The 21,588-nt window shown below is 38.5% G+C and overlaps 1 protein-coding gene across 4 annotated transcripts in view; it reads right to left on the bottom strand.

The window, feature by feature from the left end:
- Window positions 1-21,588, bottom strand: part of SHISA9 (shisa family member 9) — a 450,559-nt gene that overhangs the window by 280,849 nt on the left and 148,122 nt on the right. For 2 of the 4 annotated variants that reach the window (XM_043976527.1, XM_043976529.1), the window contains exon 3: window positions 1,324-1,353. The exons of the other annotated variants lie outside the window; for them this stretch is intronic. In XM_043976527.1, the coding sequence (XP_043832462.1) occupies window positions 1,324-1,353 (30 nt within the window). The remainder of the gene's footprint in view (window positions 1-1,323; window positions 1,354-21,588) is intronic. 4 annotated transcript variants of the gene reach the window in all.

Below are 21,588 nucleotides of genomic sequence, written 5' to 3'. Positions count from 1 at the left end.
AACAAAAAAGAAATCTAAGGCTCTTCCTGGTGAGGCAGGACCTACTCCAAGAAGGAAATAGTTATTTGTCCTCTAAAGAATCATAAGTACACCCTCAGAAGATATTAGATGAGAGATCATCCAGTAGAGGTCATAGGAAGAAGTGAATGAAGAGTATAGGTGGCCAATATCTCCCTGCTCAGAAGAACTAGGGCAACTAGTTATTAATTAAAAAGCAAAGCAAAGCACTAAAAAAATGCTATTTATCATCATCATCATACTCATCATCAGGAGCAGGAATGGTAGTAATAGTAGTAGTCATACTTATAGTAGTAGTTATAGTTGTAACCATAGTATTTCTAGGGCACATATCCAAAATATAACCCAAAATTCCCAAGACTTGTCAAAATGGATAACCATTACTCCTTTCTGGTGATTCACATTGACACAAAAATGCTATCCCAAGGAACAAAGGTATTATTATTATTAAGGATTACAAAGTTTCTTGGGCAAGAACCTATAAAAGTAGTATCAAATGGGGGCCACTAAACTATATATAATAGTCCCTGTAGGCCATATTTTTACTGACTTGGAAAAGCACACATTTTATAGATTTTAAAAAAAACTAATACATTAACGCATTTAAATTACATGGGCTGCACTTAGGAATGTTTGGACTACATGCATACAGGCTATATGTATGACACTTCTGCTTAATAACAAAAAAGGGCACAGGTTGTGTTTTGCTCTCTGTTGCTTACTGGAGGTAAGGTATGCAGAAGAGAAGAATTGACTTGAAATGTGAACAGCTGGTCAAGAACATGGTGTATGAGTATGAGATTTGGGTTTCTGGACAAGAGCTTAAAATATGAGGATGACAATCTCCCACCCAGGGATGAAGTATGCCTACGAAAAGCTTCTAAGAATGCATTTTCTGTTTGTGGCTTGCACAGCTAAACCACCACCCCCACCAAAAAAAAAAAAAAACCTATGAAAAGGGAGAGAATTTGGTAAAGAACAATGGAGAAAGAAACCAAAGCAATTTTGTCCTCATAAAATATTACAAGCCACTTATATGGAAAGAAGTAGGTGAAAAGTTAGGGAAATAGATCACAAGCCTGGCATGAAGCCATGACAAAGTTATGATGGGAGGACTTCAATTGTTCAGACATTTGATGGAGCTCTTATTCTGCTAAAAGCAAAGCACCTAATGACTTTTGGACTTGCCTTGAGGTTATCACGTATCAAAAAGTGGAGGAACCAATAAAGAGAAATTCCATTCTGGATCAAAGTTTCACCAACAGGGAAAAATTAGTTGGTGGGTTAGAAAAGATAGGAACTCACCAGCCAACTTAAGAGTTTTCAGAGATGTGTCTGGAAGACAAAAACAAGGACAACAAAGAATGAAAATAAGAATGTGGCAAGGTCCCATAAAAATAGTGTCAGGAATGCTAATGTGAACTGAAATCCATGAGCAACAACAAAAAAAGGTGCTTTTGAACTATGTTGGGGGGAAGAAGAGTATCAAAAATGGGAGAGACCTATAGCTTGGGGTACATGGGATGATCAACTGAAAAGAGAGAGAAGGCAAAGGTTCTTACTTTGATTCTGTTTACTCTGACCAGAACAATTAGTATTGCACAGGGAAAGCCTGAACAATAATAACTATCAGGTCATTGATACTCTAAATAAGTAAGGAAATACTTTAAAAGTATCCATTTGCCCATAATGAATTCAAGTCATAGGATGATAGATTAATAAGTAGAAGGGAGGGGCCAGCTAGGTGGAGTAGTGGAAAAAGCATTGGCCCTGGATTCGGGAGGACCTGAGTTCAAATCCAGCCTCAGACACTTGACACTTACTGGCTGTGTGATCCTGAGAAAGTCACTTAACCCTCATTGCCCTGCAAAAAAATAAAATAAATAAATAAGTAGAAAGGAACTTAGAGACATCACATCCAAAACCTTAATCTTATAGATGAAGAAACTAAAGAAGAGAGAAGAAAGAGGAGGAGGGAGTGGGAGACAGAGTGATATTAAGTGACTCACCCATGGTCACATAGTCACAGGTCAGAGATAGGATTCGAACCCAGATCCTCTGGATTCCAAACTCAGAGGTGAGTCCACTACATCATACTGCCTCTCTTAAATTGTCTGGCCTAGATAAACTATAGCCTGGGGTGTTGAAAAAACTGGATGATTGAAATGGCTGAGCTACTGTTGGTGATATCTGAAAGCTTGCGGAGAACAAGAGAGGCACCACAGGAGCAAGGAAAAGAAAATGTACAGGTTATCCAACATGAGAACAGAATAGCAACTGCTAAATATGGCCAGTGACTTTAATTTCAATTCTTGAGAAGTTTTTAGAATGGATCATTAAAAACACATAATGAACTTTTAGAAGAGAGTTGAACAGTTCATGCCAGGATAACCTTATTTCCTTTTTTAATAGGGTTCTTAAATGTTAGATGAGGGGAATGCTGTAGGTATAGTTTGCCTAGATTCTTACCTAGACATTTATAAAAGTACTTCATAATATTCTTGTGGAAAAAATGGAGAGATGGGGACCATACAATAATATAGTTAGACAGAGAGTAGTCTCATTAATGGGTTCATAAACTTGGCAAGAAGTCTCCAAGGGATTGCCTCCCATGATATTTAAATAGGCTTTTGACTGTTCTCCCTACCTCAAGTCTCTCCCCACCCCAGTCCTTTCTATACGCAATTATGAAAGTGATCTTCCTAAAGCACAGGTCTGATCATGTCACTCCCTTATTCAATAAACTCCATTGCTTCCCTATTACCTACAGGATCAAATATAAAATCCTCTGTTTAGCTTTTAAAGGCCTCCATAATAACTAACCCCTTACTACCTGGTTAGTCTTCTTACACTTTACACCCCATCATGTACTCTATAATCCAGTGCATTAGCCTCCTTGCTGTTCCTTGCATACGACACTCCATATCCCCCTCCCCATGCAATTTCACTAACTGTTCCTCACTCCTGGAATTCTTTCCTTCTTCTTTTCAAAGTCCTTCCAAAAATTCAGTCCTTCCTTACTCTGAACATTATGCTCCCATTACTGTAGCCAAAGATCTTGCTAACTTTCCAGCTGCTATATCCTTCTCTTGACCTGTGCTTAGTTTATAGTCTACTAAAACCCCAAGCTCTTTTTCACATTAATTGTTCTCTAGTAATGCTTCCCTTGGACTGCTTTAAGCAACTGATATTTTAATCAAGTTATATATTTATTTCTGTTAAATTTCACTTTATTACAGTGGCCCATTGTTCTAGTCTATCAAAATCTTTGTGAATCCCTACTTGATTATTAATGTTAGCTATTCTTCTTACCTTTGTGCCATTCACAAATTTGATAAGCATGTTATCTATGCCTTTATCCAAATCTATCAATAAAAATGTTGGCTGGAACACAATCAATGCAAGATATTCCATGTATTATTTTACGGATTTCCCTCCTGGTCTGCAGAGATCACTACTCACTGGGTTGGGCCTCTAAGGAACAAATGCTCCTTATCCTTTCTCTCTAGTAACTATGGAATCTTTAAATGAAGAGAGACCTTTGGCTAGTTAAACCTCACTGAATAAAGAGACTAATTTGTTTGAGAGATTTGGAGAAAGAGAAATGTTTAATAATTACTAGCACAAGAATTTGGGACAAAATTTGTAGGTCAATACAAGAATGAAAATCCATTATAAATAACCTATAAATTGAGACTATAATCCTTAACACTAACTCCAATGATGCAAGAAATAGTTATTCCTTCAAATAGGATTGCATTCAATTACTTTTTTTTCCCTGGGCCTAACAATAAAACAAGAAGCATTTATTTGTTTGTTTGTTTTTTGGTTTTGTTTTTGTGAGGCAAAAGTGACTTGCCCAGGGTCACACAGCTAGTAAGTGTTAAGTGTCTGAGGCTGGACTTGAACTCAGGTCCTCCTGAATCCAGGGTCGGTGCTTTATCTACTGAGCCACCTAGCTGCCCCTAAGAAGCATTTATTAAGCAGCTACTAAATACAAAGCACAGTAATGCACAAGCATAGATCCTAAGACAAAAAGAAAATTGAATCTTTGCCCTCAAGGGCATTACCTTCTATTAAGAGATCTAACAAGTAAAGAGTTAAGTAAATGTAAGACCAAAAAAAAAAATGAGCTCTAACAACTAAAGGAACTAGGGAGGGTTTCCAGCAGGAGATAATATCTGAGCTGAATCTGGAGGAAGCTAATCATTCTCAATGGGGCTGTGACCCTGTAGGACTTATTGGTAAAACCAAGGAGGGAGACATGGAAAAGGCATAGAGGGAGGGAGTAGAGAAAGGTGAAAGAAAGGAAAAGGGATGCAAGAAGGAAAGAATTGGTGGGAAGAGATGAGAATCAATTAGACAGCACTTAGAAGATGGATGGTCTTTAAATCCCATTCATTACTTCCAATCTAGTCATATTACACTAAATAACCTTTTTTCTTGCTAGAGTATAGCCTGCTCCTCTGTACCTTCTGAGGATTTAAGGCAGCATCCTACTTTCTGAATTCTAAACTATTTGCCAGATCTAAATAGCATCGAAGGGACCATTTTCAAGAAATACTTCAGTTTGGAATCAAGGAAGTCCGATCCTATTAACAAAGGAAAGCTGCTGCCTCATTGCTACCCACTTTTTCCTGTTGCTCTGGATGGTGGTGGTGGTGGTGTGAATAGAGGGGGAATGATTAAATCCTCTTTTATTTTTTTTAATTTTTTTTTTAGGCAGGGCAGTGAGGGTTAAGTGACTTGCCTAAGGTCACATAGCTAGTAAGTGTCAAGTGTCACAGGTTGGATTTGAACTCAGGTCCTCCTGAATCCAGGGCCTGTGCCTTATCCATTGTACCACCTAGCTGCCCCCAAATCCTCTCTTTTAAACAGCTGGAAGATAATGAGGTATCAATTGATACTTATGCTATCACCAAGGATGATTACTAACTAGTCATTCAGCTAGTTCTGAATCAGCCTAAATATACTGTCATGTCCACAAGAATATTATAAGAAATTGTCAAGTTCCTTGATGAAACTAAGTTATTCTATGTGTATGAAAGTCTCTTTATCTTCCAATATAGTAACTGTCAAAAAAGAAAATTAGGTTAGTCTGGCTTTACATGTTAATGAACCCATCCCCCTTCCTACAGATCAGGTCAATACAAACTATCCCATCCAAATGAAATCTATGAAAGGTAAACTTTTATGTGATCTGTCTTCCTTGCTCTTTGCATTAAAAATGTCTTCCTCTTATATTGTCACTAACCCCAAAATAACATCTTTATGGCACTCTTATGTCAGCAGAAGCTTCAAAGGGACAAATGGTTTTATTCAAACATTCTTTATTAAAGGGCTTAAACCAGTATTTTGCAACACAGTCCAAACCCTGTACATTCTTCACATGAAAGACATTTCACAACCTCTATATAAGCTGGATGCTAAGAGGAGCTATAGTCCTAGCTTTACCAGCTCTGAGTAGCTACATGACCTTAGGTAAATTACTTGACCACTCTGCCCTTCACTTTTCCCATCTATTGGCTTTTCCCCTCTTCAGTTTTCCCATCCATAAAAGGGAGTTGACAATATTTGGGTTTAGCTGTAGAGATTGAATTTGTATGAGATGCTATGAATAAATAGCACAGTGCCTGTGATATTACCTGTATGTATGTGAGTAAGGGGCTGATTATGAAATTAGGAAGATCTTCCCTGTTCATGATATAATGGATTTAAGCTTAAAGTTTTGATGGCCTATTCTATGAACAAGTCAGATCTTATGGCCAAATGAAGGATTAATTATTAAATCAGGAAGATCTTCCCTGTTCATGAGAACATAGATTTCTTGGGACCCTTTTGTTATTTGAATCAATCAGGATGATTGATAGGTTTGTTCTCTTCCTCGAAAGCCTGGCCTGCTTCCTTGGAACAAAACAGAACTTTTGCAGAAGTTCGGAAACATAAATGTATTCTGGTCAAACAAAGCAGGATGTTCTTCCTATCTCAGGGGCTTGGCCAGCACTTGAAGAAGGAAGATAAAATCTCTGCTGGTCAAGCAAGCAGTTGACTTAATGTCTTGTTTAAAACTGTATATAAGTCTTCACTCGGAAAGTGGTCTTTGGAATCTCACCTGTGGAGAGGACACTCTGCCTGGGATCTTTCCCAGTCAGGACTCTGGAAGCTGTGAACCAGGATTCCCCAACTAGAAATCCAGATGTTGATGCTTCCCTGATTTGGTGATGTATGTCTTTTATTATCATAGTTGTGATTGGAATCATTACTGTCTTTGTTTCTCTATTTCTATGCTTCTGAAACTTATTGTCCTTGTCTAATTCACTAGCCTATAATTAATAAAGTTCTTGTAACTCTAGAAGTGTGAATGTGCTTATTATACCTCACAAATCTCAAAACCTTTACAATACAATGAGTTTACCTGTTTATCACTGATAATATTAAACATGCACAGACCAAGGATGTTCAACCATAAATCCATTTACAAGCCTTGACCATAGGGTTAGAAGGAATGTGTAAACTATTAAACAAGGAGAAGGTAACAGCACAATGAGCAATATTCATTGAGAAATCATCTGGAATAAGGCTACTGTTGTATACAGACCTTTCCCCGACACCCCCACTCCACTATCCTTTGCTTGTGGGTGTACTTCAATGGAGTAAGTGCTATGTATCTTCTAACTCTGCCATAGCAACATTTTTAAACCAGAGAAGACAAATTAGAGAGAAAAAGCATTAGCTAAGGATTATTAAGTAACAAGACAACACAGCCTATTCTTCATATTAACAACCTCAGATTCAATTGATAAATAAATGTTGACTGACCCTCTAGGGCAGGAACAGGGCTTCAATAGATTCAGTTAAGTGTTTACTAGGCAAGCATCCTTCTCTGTCTTTAAAAAATATATCTCCTTCACAACTATTGTCACATAGTCTGGCCTCAGAAGTACAGGCTGATGGTGGATGGTTCTATGCAGAACTGTTACACAGAATATTAGGAAATGGACAGCATGACAGTGGACCTTGGTTTCAATACCAGGTCTGCTTCTTGTGCAAGTTATTTAACATCTGGGGGCCCCAGATCCTCATTTATAAAATGAAAAGGTTGTATCTGATGATCTTTAAAATTCCTTCCAGCTCTTAATCTTTGTTTCTTTGGGGCACCTTTCCTTTAGTAGGTAGAAGAGAAACTGATGCATTATAGAAAGAGCAATGGATATGAAGTTGGAAGACTGGAATTTAAATTCTTGTTATTTATGTGAGTGTGGACAAGTCAATTAATCAATCTGAGCCCTGTTTCCACATCTATAAAATGGTGATAACTACACTTATACTTACAGAAAAATCTTATAGAGAAAGGACTTTGTACAATTTAAGGAAATAAAGAAATGTGAATTACTACTACTAAATGTTTGTAGCAGAAATAAAGAGACCCTTTTCAGCAGTAGGAAAAAGAAGAGAAGAATGAAGAGAAAGGTAGGAAGATGGAGGGGGAGAGGCGAGTTACAGCAATAATGCCATTGTACTTCAGTCAGTCAAATATTTCCCCCCCCAAAAAAATATATATATATATATACGTGTGTGTGTGTGTGTGTGTATAAAAGGCCAAGGCTGAGACAGAAAGGTAGAAAAAAGTCAGCGGGAGGAATGGTCCAGACGTATGAAGTCCATGAAAGTCAAAGATCAAGGCAACAGTGAAGATATCAGGGAAGGGAACTTACAGAATCAGTGGGGCAGAAAGAAATAGCATCCAACCAAGGAGTCAGGAATCAGGAAGAAATCAAATAATGTAGAAAATGGAGATGTCAAAATAAAAGTCAGGTGATGAGTCAGAAAATGGGAAGAAACAAGGAGTTGAGGAGTGATTGGAAGTGAATAAAATGAGGTAGGCAGGATGGCCAGACTCGGACATAAAGTGCCTTAAAAAAATGAAGCAATTCCTGCCTCAGAGAGGAAATTTCTTATATGAATCTTACTACTATAACTGTGTTCTTGGTTGGCCCAGAGTCTAGTTATAAGAACAATTGAGTCCTGTTGACAGGCATCATGGTGTAGTAGATAGAGAATAAATTTCAAAGTCACAATAACCTGGGTTCATGTTTCACTCTGATACATGCTGATGGGGTGACCTTTAGGGAAGACCTCATGCGGAAGGTAGCTTTTGAATTGAGTCTTAAAGGAAGCAAGGAATTCTTAGAGGCAGAGGTAATCACGAGGGCCCAATTGAGATTAGATAGCACAAATTTGTACTGGACCGGCAGTATGGTTCCATGATTTCCTCCAATCAGTGGGAACAAAGGAAGCACAAAGTAGGAATAACCCAACACCAGGGTTGTGATTAATCAAGGAGTGATTAGCAACAAAGCAAAGGATTTAAGAAAAGAAGATAGTGTAGAGTTGAGCTGGTTCACCAAAGGGTCAAAACTGGGAAAAGAGGGGGCAGCTAGGTGGCGCAGTAGATAGAGCACTGGCCCTGGATTCAGGAGTACCTGAGTTCAAATCCAGCCTCAGACACTTAACACTTACTAGCTGTGTGACCCTGGGCAAGTCACTTAACCCCAATTGCCTCACCAAAAAAACAAACAAACAAAAAAACTGGGAAAAGAGGAGTACATAAAGAGAACAGAGGCATTGGTTGGTAGAAAGATTGGAGGGGAGAGATAAACTAATATAACAAGATAAGGAATGTATTTTTATTAGATCATCACAGTATAAATATAAAAGAAAGGGTCTTAACTGTAGGTCCATGAACTTGTGTTTTTAATATTTTTACAACTATACTTCAATATAACTGGTTTCTTTTGTGATCCCACGTACATTATTTTATACACTTAAAATCATTATTCCGAAAATGGATCTTTGGACTTCACCAGGCTGTCAAAGGTTAAGGCCCTATGCTATAAAGCAATTAGGGCAGCTAAGGAAAATGAGACACAGAGATATTAGGTTTTGCAGAAGGTCACGTAAGCAAGTCAGAGGCAGAGTTGGTCCTGTGTTCTTTTCCATTGCCCTATCCTGATTAAGAGATGAAAGGGGAAGCAAGAGAGCTTAAACCCGTAGAGACCTTAGAAAGGCAAAAAGAAATCATCATCTTTGTCCACATCATTTATCAGCGTTTCCCAATTGTGCTAGGCCTGGATATAGATTAGTTCTTTTACACTATGACTCACCTTACCTGCCACAAGAAATGACAACAAATGAGTGTCCTTCTCCTTCACCCCAGCCTGGATTTCCCAAACATTTCCTCCAAAGAGATCACTAAAAATCCCACGTAGGTCCACATCTCATTTAACCCCAAGAGTTAGTAACCTAAAAAGGTCAAAGGCCCTTCAGCAGTCTTTCCACCTGCTTAGCCCTTCCATCTCACCATCAACCTTCAGTTTCCTTCGTTCTGCAAAGATGTATTATATAACTCTGGATGGTAGAATAGTCACAAAAAATATTTCCTTGCCTAACATCATCCTGTTATTATTTTGACATCTGTGTAGGCTGTGGAATGATTCTTTTAATGCTGTGTGTTAGGCATATTTATATCTCCTCCTGTAGCATACAGCATATGCAAATCCTTCTGAAACCTGCCCTAGTAGGTTATACTTATACTGGTATCTAGCATGATATGAAGTTAGTGATGTGCAGCCCTGCTGTTTACTATGTTTACTGCAGGTTAACTCTGTAGACACCAGGGTAAAATGGGGCTTGCCATTGCTGCATAGCAACTAATTTTCTTTCCCAGTAAAAATAGAGGTAAATGTTGAGACTTAATTGCTTTCTCCTTTGTTTGCATTTATATACCCAGCCACTTTCTGAAAATGACATTTAAAAGGAATAAGACAATTTTTTTTCTCCTTGCTTAGGTGTAATATATCAACCTAATAATCATTTGGTTCAATTCTGGCCAATTCAACAATCATTTATTGTGAACCTACTATGGGCAAGTTAACTATGGGAGATGCAAATGTGAGTAAGAGATAATAAGCTCTCCAGCCTCCAGGAGCTCATCATTCAGTAAGGGAGAATAAGAAAAAATTGGTAACAACTAAAGTACAAGAGAGAATGGAATAATTTTCCCAAGAGAGGTAGGGATATAGGAATTCAAGAGGAGGCAAAAGCCATATATATCATATTGGGAAAACAGTAAGAAATTTTTTTAAAAGGCTACTTGAAAAAGGTGGCACTGGGACTGGACCTTGAAGGATGGGTAGAATTTCAAAAGATAAGGGCAGGGGTTGGTATATACCAAACAAACTGAATAGTGCAGAAGATTGGATCTCACAAGGGATATTCCAGGGAAAAAAAAGTGGTCCAGCTGGACTACAGCAGAGGCTGATTAGAGGGATAAAAGATAATGCTGGAAAAGAGATGATCACAGCTGGATGAGTTATAGTTATGACAAGCAGGGCATAGGAAGACATGGATAGTTTTTGAAAAGGAGGACAAACTAAGAGTCTTGCTTTAGAAAGCTGAATCCAGCAATGGGCTATTGATTTATTGGGATTGAGTGTTGTGGGGAAAACTAGAATGGATTGCAGGGTGAAGGAAAAGGAAAGAAAGATGAGAAATATTATGAAGTTGGAATCTACAGTTTTTTGACAACTAAATGGATGTAAGGTCAGTAGAGGGGAAAGGGAATAAGCATTTCTATAGTGATTATCATGTGCCAAGTACTGTGCTGAGCACTCTTTTTAAAGTCAATATTATCTCAGTTGATCTCACAACAATGCTGTGAGGTAGGTGCTATTATGATCCCCATTTTAAGTTGAGGAAACTAAAGTGAACAGAGGTTCAATGACTTGCCCAGGGTCATACAGCTAGGAAGTGTCTGAGGCCAGATTTTATTTAAAGATTTCCAGACTCTAGACCTAGTGTTTTATCTACTGTACTGCTAGCTTCCTCTGGAAGATGGAAGAGGAAAGGACCAAAAAGTACTCCAGGAAATCAGACCTGGATGCCTGGGAGAATGATGGTATTGTTAAAGAGAGAGGGGGAGAATGAGAAGAGAGAGACACACAGAGAGAGACAGAGAGACAAAGACAGAGACAGAGACAGAGAGGGAGAGATCTAAAGTCAGAAGAAAGAACTGTCTGGACGCAAAATAATGAGTTCAGAAGAGAATCCAGCAAAGGAGAGAGAGAAGTAGCCAAAGAAGTAGTATGAGCACTAAGAGAATGGAGTATAACAGAAGTTAAGAGTTAAAAGTTTCAAGAAGGAGGTAATCAACAGTTTGAACTGCTAGAGAGTTCAAGGAGAATACAAGCTAAAATAAAGTGCCTGGGATCATGGATCTAGAATTAGAAGGAATATCAAAGACCATCTAACCTAACCCTTTATTTTAAAGATGAGGAAACTGAGATCTACTTGTCTCTGGTCACACAGGTAGAAGTTATTCATGAATAAAATAATATTTTCACTGAAAAGCTGAGAACAAAAATCAAATTCCAAGCAATTAAAATGAGTGGGGAGGAAGTGATGGACAATAATTCTTCTTTGAAAAATGTTGCCGATGAAGGGAAGGAGAAAGGGTAAATGGACAATAAGATTGAAAGGAAAGGTTGTTTGTTTTAAGGATAGAATGTAGGCAAAAAGGAAAAAAGCCAGTAGAAAAGCAAAGTTTCACAAGAAATGGAATAATTGATGAAACAAGATTCTAGAAGGTCAGAACAGAATGGTATCAAGAGTAAAGGAGACAGATAAGGAGGGAGGGATAAAATAAGGGAGTGCAGATTAGGAGAGGGAGCAGTCAGAAGCAAATCCCTTTTGAGGAGGGATAGGGTGAAAGAAGATAGAAAATAGAGTAAATATCACAGGGAAGGGAATAGGATGGAGGGAAACAGTAAACGATAGTAACTATGAAAAAGAGAAAAGGAAAAAAATTGTACAAAAAATATTTTTAGCAACTCTTTGTGGTGGCTAAGAATTGGAAATTGAAGGAATGTCCATCAATTTGGGAATGACTGAACAAGCTATGGTATATGACTGTAATAGAATATTATTGTTCTATAAGAAATGACAAGCAGGATGATTTCAGAAAAACCTGGAAAAACTCAAATGAACTGATGTATAGTGAAGTGAGCAGAACCAGGAGAACATTGTGCACAGTGACAGCTCTATGAACAATTGTGAATGACTTAACTACTCTCAGCAAAGCAATGATCCAAGACAATCCCAAAGGACTAATGATGAAGCATACTATCCACCTCCAGAGAACGAACTGATATTGATTGAACACAGACTGAAGCATGATATTTTGCATTTTCTTTTTTTTTTCACTTGAGTCTTTTTATGTAAAATAACTAATATGGTAATGTTTTACATAACTGCACATGTATAACCTATACTGATTACTTGCAACCTTGGGAAGGGGGGAGGGTAGAAAGGGAGGAAATGAGAGAGGGATAGAATTTGGAGCTTAAAACTTTAAAAAGGTACAGCAGTGAAAAAAGATATATGCATATACACATATATACATATATATACATACACACATATATTAAATATATATACATATACACACATTTATATGTATATATACATATGTATATAAATATACATGTATGTATATATATACACATATATATACACATATATATGTGTATACACACACACACACACACACACACACACACATATATATGGAGACAGGATTGGCTTCAGCAAGAACCAGGGACTCTTCTTCCTTAGTGACCAGAGCAGGAGACAAAAGAAAGTATAAACAAACAGATAAATTTCAATGTGCTTTAGATGAACATGCCAGTAGGTGGCTGAAGTGGATTAGAGATAAATATCACTGTAGTTGCAAAGGTCAAGGAACCGTAAAGGATCACCAATATGGTTTCCTTGAGGTCAGCAGGCAAACAAGGATAAGAAAAGAATTCTACAAACAGATGGTATGAACTTTTTAAAAAGGAAAAATTGTTGAGGTAGAACAATCACCTGGAAGCAATGGTATGAAACCTCTCTCATCATGGTGCCATAAAAACACAGGAATAGAGGGGCAGCTAGGTGGCACAGTGGATAGAGCACCGACCCTGGAGTCAGGAGTACCTGAGTTCAAATCTGGCCTCAGACAATTGACACTTACTACCTGTGTGACCCTGGGCAAGTCACTTAACACCAATTGCCTCACCAAAAAAAAACAAAAACAAAACACAGGAATGGAAGACTAAATATCCTTCACTCATCCCAAGGACATGGTGTGAGCAGGTAAAAACCAGTTTTTAATTAATTTAGGGAAATGAAAACTAATCTAAAAGAAAATAATAGTAATAATGCTTTATGTTTTCAGTGTTTTATAGTTGACAAAGCACTTAAACAGATTTATCTCATCTGATCTTCACAAGAACCTCCTATGTTAGCAGAGCTAGAATTAACATCCCCCAAAGGTCATATGGTGAGTAAGCAGTGAATTTGGGACTCAAGCCCAGGCCTTTTGACTCCTGGTCCATTGTTCCTTCCATTATAGCATGCTGCCTTCTGCCTTCTAACTAATCTGTCACAACACAATCAAGTACCAAATGTTTTTTGGCTGTTTAGCTCAGCTGATTAGTATACAACATTATTAAATGAGGACCAGGTTTCAGATTTGATCTTGGATGGGGGTGGTGCTGGTTAATTTGGTTCTAGCTGGAGACTAGACTTCAAACACTGGCCAAGAGTTTTGCAAATATAGTTCATTGACCTCAAGAGAATCTGTCAAGGACACATGGGCTGTGTCTCTGTGGTTGTGTAAACTATTAGTAGAACCAACCACTTAGACTATCCCATTGATGGACAATAATTGTCTTTGTTTATAAAGGACAAAATAACATTAAATCCAAGCATATTCTCATATTACATAAAAGGAAGGGAGCAAGCATTTATTAATCACTTACTATGTGCCAGGCTCTGTGCCAAGTGCTTTATAAATATTATCTCAGTTGGTCTTCACAACAATGTTAGGAGGTAGGTGCTATTATTACCCCCATTTTATAGATGTGGAAACAGAAATTAAGTGACTTGCCCAGGGTCATCTAAGTATCTGAAGCAGAATTTGAACTTAGGTCTTCCTGACTTCAGAGCTCTATCCACTGATCCACCAAGCTGCAATAAAATTTAAAAGTCTATACTTGGGATATTACAGCTAGAGAAACATCATAATCCTTGTTTATAGGTGATAAAGATAAGAGTTAAAGGTGAAGAAATTTAGGCTTAAACTCAAAGTATTGCCACTTAACACAGAAAATTTCTTGGAGGGAGAGATGTTCACAACCATATGCTCATGCCACAATAAGCATGTTCAAACACTATTTTGAATATAGTTTGTCAGACATGGGCCCTAATTTAGTATAAGCAAAATTGAGCATGCAAAGCTGTATGCACAGAAAGCATCTGAGAATACCAATGGTTGATGCCATCATACTGAGTTCCCTAATCTAAACAGGCAAAAGTCCATTTGAATGAGCTCCATCATACCCTTTCTTAGGAATGAGAGCCTTTCAAGACTCTCTCTATTAAGCAGGGATCCAGGGGAAAGCTCATGTGGTAGGAAGGAGAAGAGGGATCAAGACTAAATGTGATGTAAACTCAAAAGGCATCAAATAAAAAAATCTTGAAGAGTCAACAAGAAATATCATTTTATTCTTGATCGTCAACTTTTAGTTTCCTCAGAACCAGATCTCATTCCAAAGAATTTGGAAATTAATCAATATTCAAAAATATCAGCTATCTAGTCATGAATGTTGTTTCACCAATCTATCCAAAGATTTCACCACCACCACCACCCCAGCCCCTGCTCCCTGTGAATGAAGGAGAATGTCCTTGGTCCCTGTACAGACTAATTAGAACTTTTGATAAAAGCAGGAAGAGTGAGGAGGGGAAGCAGCTCCTGATCCAAAGACTTCTTTAGCAAACTGATCTCTCCCTACCTTCTCCACTCCTTTGCTGTAGTTATCCCAATGCATGGAATGTTCCCCCTCCTCTAATCCACCTCTTTGAATCCCAAATTTGTTAGAAGACTCAGCTCAAGCCCTATGTTCTTGATAAGAACAACAATCACAATCACAACAATAATAATAGCTAACATTGACATAGTGTTTTAAGGTTAGCAAAACACTTTACATTTATTATCCCCCAGATACTAGTGTATTCTCCTCCAAAACTACTTAATATGTGTTCATTGATATGTTCTCCATTAGAATATAATGAGTTCTGGGGCAGCTAGGTGGCACAGTGGATAGAGCATGGGCCCTGGAGTCAGGAGTACCTGGGTTCAAATCCGGCCTCAGACACTTAACACTTACTAGCTGTGTGACCCTGGGCAAGTCACTTAACCCCAATTGCCTCACTAAAAAAAAAAAAAAAAAAGAATATAATGAGTTCCTTGAGGGCAGGAATTGTTGATTATTTTCCTTTGTGACCTCAGTGCCTCATAAGTCAGTCAATAAACATTAAGTCCCTGCTATGTGCTAGGCTCTGTCCTAAGTGCTGGGAATGCAATATGAAAGCCAGTCTGTTATCAAGGAACTTACAATTTAGTGAGTGAAGACAGCACACAAAAGGAAGCTTAAAACAAGGGTGGAGGGGGATGAAGAGAGGTACAAGAACATGATAAAGTCCAAAGGAGTGCAACTAGGTGGGAAATCAAGAGATGGCTGACCTAGGCACCCTCCTTAAACAGACATTCTGGGAGGAAGTCTCCACCCTCCAATTGGAGGGAGGGGGACCGGGGGCAGAGGGTATTGATGAGGTATGAGTTCCAAGGCTGAAATGGAATGTCTGGCACACAGTAGGTGTTTGATAAGTTCTTGTAGATTGATCAATTTAATTGAAAAGTGGAATTTAAACTAATTTACCAACTGGATCATCTATGTGTATGACTCTTCAGACTTAATCCAATGCACTGTTTCAAGGCCACTGACCCTTGGGTCATTCATTCATTATGTATATTGGTTCTTAGGGTTTGTTTTCATCTCTCTTTCCTACTGTTTAGAAAGGAGAGGAGCTTTAATTCTTTCTCTTCATCAGGGTATAATTTTGAGCAAAGGATAATTGTCTAGGCAGTACTTACAAGTCCTGAAAGACTTACTGCCTCTCTACAACAGCCCAACATTATAGACTTTTAAGTCATTCAATATGACCTTTTCATTTTTACAGATGAGGTAAACAGATAACAGGTAACAGCAATAGCAATCAAACATAAGAGCTGGATCTTTGGCCACATATCCAGGAGCTCTTTCACCTATGCTCCTAGACTCAGAACTAGAACTAGAATGAGAACTAGAACTGGAACATGAACATAGAATTAGAAACATAAAGAGTAGGGCACTTAGGTGGTCCAGTGGATAAAGCACCGGCCCTGGATTCAAGAGGACCTGAGTTCAAATCTGGCCTCAGACACTTGACACTTACTAGATGTGTGACCTGGGAAAGTCATTTAACCCTCATTGCCCCATCAAAAAAAAAATCATAAAGAGCATGTTCAGTCCAACATCTTCATTTCAAATATCAGATGTCTGAAGGTCAAAGAGTTTACATGTCTTGCTCAAAAAACTAAAGAACTTGCTCAAAGAACTAGTTAACTAATATCAGAGTTGGGATTAGAACTAGATTCTCAATGATGAGTGAAGTGAGCAGAACCAGGAGAACATTGTACACAGTAACAGAAACATTGTACAATGATCAACTGTGATAGACTTAACTCTTCAGCAATACAATGATCCAAGACAACTCCAAAGGACTCATGATGGAAAATGTTCTCCACATCAAGAAAAAAAAAAAAGAATTGTGGATTCGGAATGCAGATTGAACCATACTATTTCTACTTTTTTTTTTTTTTGAGATTTTTCTCTTTTGTCCTGATTCTTCTTTCACAACATGACTAATACAGAAATATGTTTAATGTGATTGTACATATATAACCTGTATCAAATTGCTTTCTGTCTTGGGGAGGGGGGAGGGAAGGAAAGGAGGGAGAAAAATTTGGAACTAAAAATCTTATGAAAACAAATGTTGAAAACTATCTTTACATGTAACTGGAAATAATAACATACTCTTATGATTAAAAAATAAAAATAAAAAAGAACTAGATTCTCCTGAGTCCTCCCCAGTCATCTTCATAACATGACACCACATGGCTGCACTCCCTTCTCAATGATCAGATCAGACCCAGCCTTTTTATCTTGTTGGTTACATTTCCCATATAAAGCAATTTCTCATTCTGTCTTATTTACCAAAATGATCAGATATGATTTGATTATAAGTTCCTTGAAGGCAAGAACAAGGTATGTCCTATTCATTTTTAATTTCAATTACTTTGGGATACAAATACCATGCCTTGAATGTAATTGGGGCTTAAGCAACATTTATTAAGTTGAGCTGAAAAGATTGATGTTGGGAAATGCTAACAAGTCAGCCCCTTCAGATCAGTCTTTTTGATCAAAGTCTGCATTGCTAAGTATGCCTTCCTTTTTGTATGCAAAGTAATTCATATAAGTGCTAGACTTCAGTTATTAATTATAAACACCTGTACAAAAACATTAAGATATTTGAATTTAATGTAACATGAAAAGCAAAGGTCTCCTGTTAGTTCTTGTAAAGCCAGCACTACCATTAAAATAAGCAAGACTCAGGACATCACCATTGCTTTAGTGTTTTGATTTTTTTTGAAAGGTATGAAACTTCTGCAGTGACAGATCCAGCATGCTGATCTCCAACTCACCTTCCTTGCCTAAAGCATCCCTATTTGTGCTTGCCAGGAACAAATCTCTGACAACCAAATATTTTGGACCCTAAATCATAAGGCAAAATGGAGCTCTCTACTCAGTATGGGTAAGGAGAGTAAGCCAAATGCAACATGGCAGTCTTTGGTATTTATTTACATTTGACAAGTCCAACTGGTTTAGCAGCTTCTGACTGAGCATGGATTATGATTTCAAAGCAAACTTTGGTTGAAAGAAAAATATTAAACTTCATACACAATCATGTGACCCCCTCAGCCATGATCCATTTAATACTAACATTGAAATATCTTAGATTACAATTGGTGTGTTTAATTATATTCTTTCTGCATTATTAGGGGGAAATTGTTAGTCTTGGGCCATATTTTCTGCTACAGAAACAAAAGATATCAACTTAAATCCTACCTATTCTACTTGCCAGCTATGTGACCTTGGGCAAGTCACTTAACCAATCAGGGTCTGTTGCCACATCTATAGAGTGAGAAGTTTAGATTAGACTCTACAATCCCTTCAAACTGTACATTTAATTTAGAGTCCATCTCCTGAGGGCTTCAGTAGATCCAAGGAAGAAGAATGAGGAGCCAATCAGGTGAGGAGGCCCTCCTATCAAGGCAGAGAGGTGTGCCCCTCCCTTCTCACCAGATGACCACCCCTGAAGTCAATCTAATATGTAATAGACTAATAGATTGAGGAGACTCTAAGAGTATCCCCATACTTGCAAAAGATAATACTGTAGTCCAGGTGGAGGCTATACCTATGAAGGAAGTATTTATAAAAACATGCAAGCTGCTAAAAAAAATGCAAGCTGCTTCCATAAAGCTATAATCTTTGGGGAGACAAGCTAAGTCAGACAAATAATTAGCACTTCTGACAAATTCCATATGTTGCCTCAATCTAGTAATGTAGGGGCAGTCAGGTGGCACAGTGGATAAAGCACCAAGCCTGGAGTCAGAAAGACTCATCTTCCTGAGTTAAAATCTGGCCTCAAATACTTACTAGATGTGTGACCCTGGGCAAGTCATTTAACCCTATTTACCTCAGTTTTTCCATCTGTAAAGTAAGATGGAGATGGAAATGGAAATGGCAAACCACTCCTTGGCTTTGCCAAGAAAACCCCAAATAGGGTCACCAAGAGTTGGGCACAATTGAAGAATGACTGAACAATAGTAATGACCTTCTGGCCTTAATCTCTACTCCTGCAACTGTTTTGCTGCTTGGCCCAGTCTTCTAGGTCCCTATAGAAAAAAATATGCTGGCACCTGATCTGGTCTGCATTTCTGGTTTACTTTTGCTCAGCTTCCAATTCCAGCCTGCCCCCTTCTAGACAGGAATCACTTTTCCCCCACCCGTGTTTGCTCAAGCACCAACACATGTCAGATGACTGAGATTTCAAAAGGAGTCGTCTACAACCCAGGAATAAACTCTCCAGACTTCCTCAAGCTGACAACATCGCTACCTTTATACTTACCCAGCTTAGCTATTCTCCTCTGGCAGCAAAAATATCAACCGCCACCAGCAGGACTAGACAACAATTGTACCAAATATTGAAATGAGTAATAAGAAATAAGGCCACCTGATGTTGTCAGCCAGCCTCCTCACTCAGGGTGGTGTGAATGTGAGCAGGCAACTAACACACCACTAGAATATACAGGCAATAGGACAGCAAATCATTCTGACAACCCCTCTCCCTGGAAAATAGGGAAAAGGCTTTGGAAATCTATGTTTCAACATGATAAGCAAATTGGGGCAAAAGAGCCCAGCCCAAGGGAAGATGGAATAATTTACAAATGCCAAGCTCTACAGGGCCCAGGACCATTCCTATGGAATTTATGGCCCCCACACCCCCAGTGGCAAATCAGGCTACATGTTTATTACCCACCACCACTCCCTAACACATAAATGTGTGGTGTTGTATTTTCAAGGACAGATGTGGAAAGGAAAAGAGGTAACTGTAAAAGAATCTATTACCTAAAAGAGCTACGTAAAATATATTGTACACACATACATGCACATATACACATACATATATGTGTTTATACATATACATATACACATGCACATATATACAGGAACAGTCTCTGAAAGCTCTGTCTCACTGCCTATAGGGATTTTGTGTGCTGATTATACTTATGGGAGCCTCAGGCCTTCTTAGCATCAACTGGCCACCTCCTCTCCTCTACTAGATGTGTCTTAGAATAATAATATCTCACATTTACATGCCTCTTTAAGGTTTATCAACTTTTTTCCTCATGACCACCCTGTGAGATAAGTAAGAAAGTATTATTTCCTCATTTTATCTGTATCCCAATTTCCTCATTTTATAAATGAGGAAATTGGGATACAGAGAGATTAAGTGATTTGACTGTGGTCCCACAGCTAATAGATATCAGAGCCCAGAACTAAATGCAGGTATCCTGTGGCTAGCACTCTCTGTAATACACATACCACATTGTCGTTGTCTGTGCTCACAGCAAGACAAAGAAAGAGCAATCATTCCCATTCATGTTACCCTAAGAACAGCTCAGTTTGCAAGGGTTAAGTATATGGGTGGACTTGGGGTACAAATCCTTATTCCACAAACTTCATATGCTAACACAAACCTGTTGACTGATTCAGATAAATGAAGGCCATATCTTTTTCTCTTGTTTAAAGGCAGTTGTTAACAAAATAGATAGATGTGGAGCCAGGAAAACCTGCATTCAAATTTGGCTTCCAACATTTCCTAGCTGTGTGACCCTGGGCAAGTCATTTAACTTCTGTCTACCTCAGTTCTCCTAAAATATAAAATGGGGGTCATAATAGCACCTATCTTCCTGGGTTCTTGTGAAGATCAAATGAGATGATATTTGGAAAGTGCTTAGCACAGTGCCTGGCAGACACTAGGTACTTTATAAATGGTTCAAACCTTCCTTCCTTCTTTTCTTCTTTTCTTTCTTCTTTCCTTCCATCCTCCCTTGTTGTTCCTTTTGGAATCTTGCTTTCTACTGGGGATTATATAGGAGGAAAAAAGGGGGCAGAATGGTATGACAGGTTGAATGCTGGAATGGAGTGAGGAAGACTTGTGTTTATATCCCACTTAAGACATTTACTATGGGCAGCTAGGTGGTGCAATGGATTGAGTTCCAGGCCTGCAGTCAGGAAGACATCTTCTTGAGTGCAAGTCTGGCCTCAGACAATTACTAGCTGTGTAAGCCTGGGCAAGTCACTTAACCATGTTTGCCTCAGTTTCCTCATCTGTAAAATGAGACAGAGAATGATAGTCCAGTATCTTTCCCAAGAAAACCCCAAATGGGGTCACGAAGAGTCAGACACAACTGAAACAACTGAACAACAACAAAGACATTTACTACCAGCATTATCCTAAGCAAATCACTTAACTTTTTGATCCTCAGTTTAACCATCTATAAAATGAGGGGGGTTGACTAGATGACTTCTAAGGTTCCTTTTAGCTATAAATCCATGATCCTGTGGTCCTATGAAAACATCCAACACTGACCCTATATTCTCCCATCCTCCTCTTTCCTAATGGTATTTTCGATCAAAGCCCTGGTCACTGACCAACTGAAGTTGCAAGTTGGGAGCAGGAGCTGAAATGTTGGGGCAACATGACCAAGAAATGAGCCCAGTATCCCAGTCTTTTTGTTGAAGGACAGAAACTATTTCCCTTGAGAATGAGGGCACCAAGTACCTGAGCAGTCAAGAGAAGGCACTGAGGGAATAGAACAGCTCAAAAGGGGAGGAGGGGCTGAGAGCACTAAAGACACATCTGACTTATTTCCCAATTTCACTGAGAGTAAATGTTGCTTATTGTGGGGGGTGGGGGGCTACTGAAGGACTTGCTATCGGTATTCTAATTCATGATTTA

This window comes from Dromiciops gliroides, chromosome 1 (genome assembly GCF_019393635.1).
Source record: "Dromiciops gliroides isolate mDroGli1 chromosome 1, mDroGli1.pri, whole genome shotgun sequence".
Classification (NCBI taxonomy): Eukaryota; Metazoa; Chordata; class Mammalia; order Microbiotheria; family Microbiotheriidae; genus Dromiciops; species Dromiciops gliroides.
This window is presented reverse-complemented; position numbering and strand designations above follow the sequence as displayed.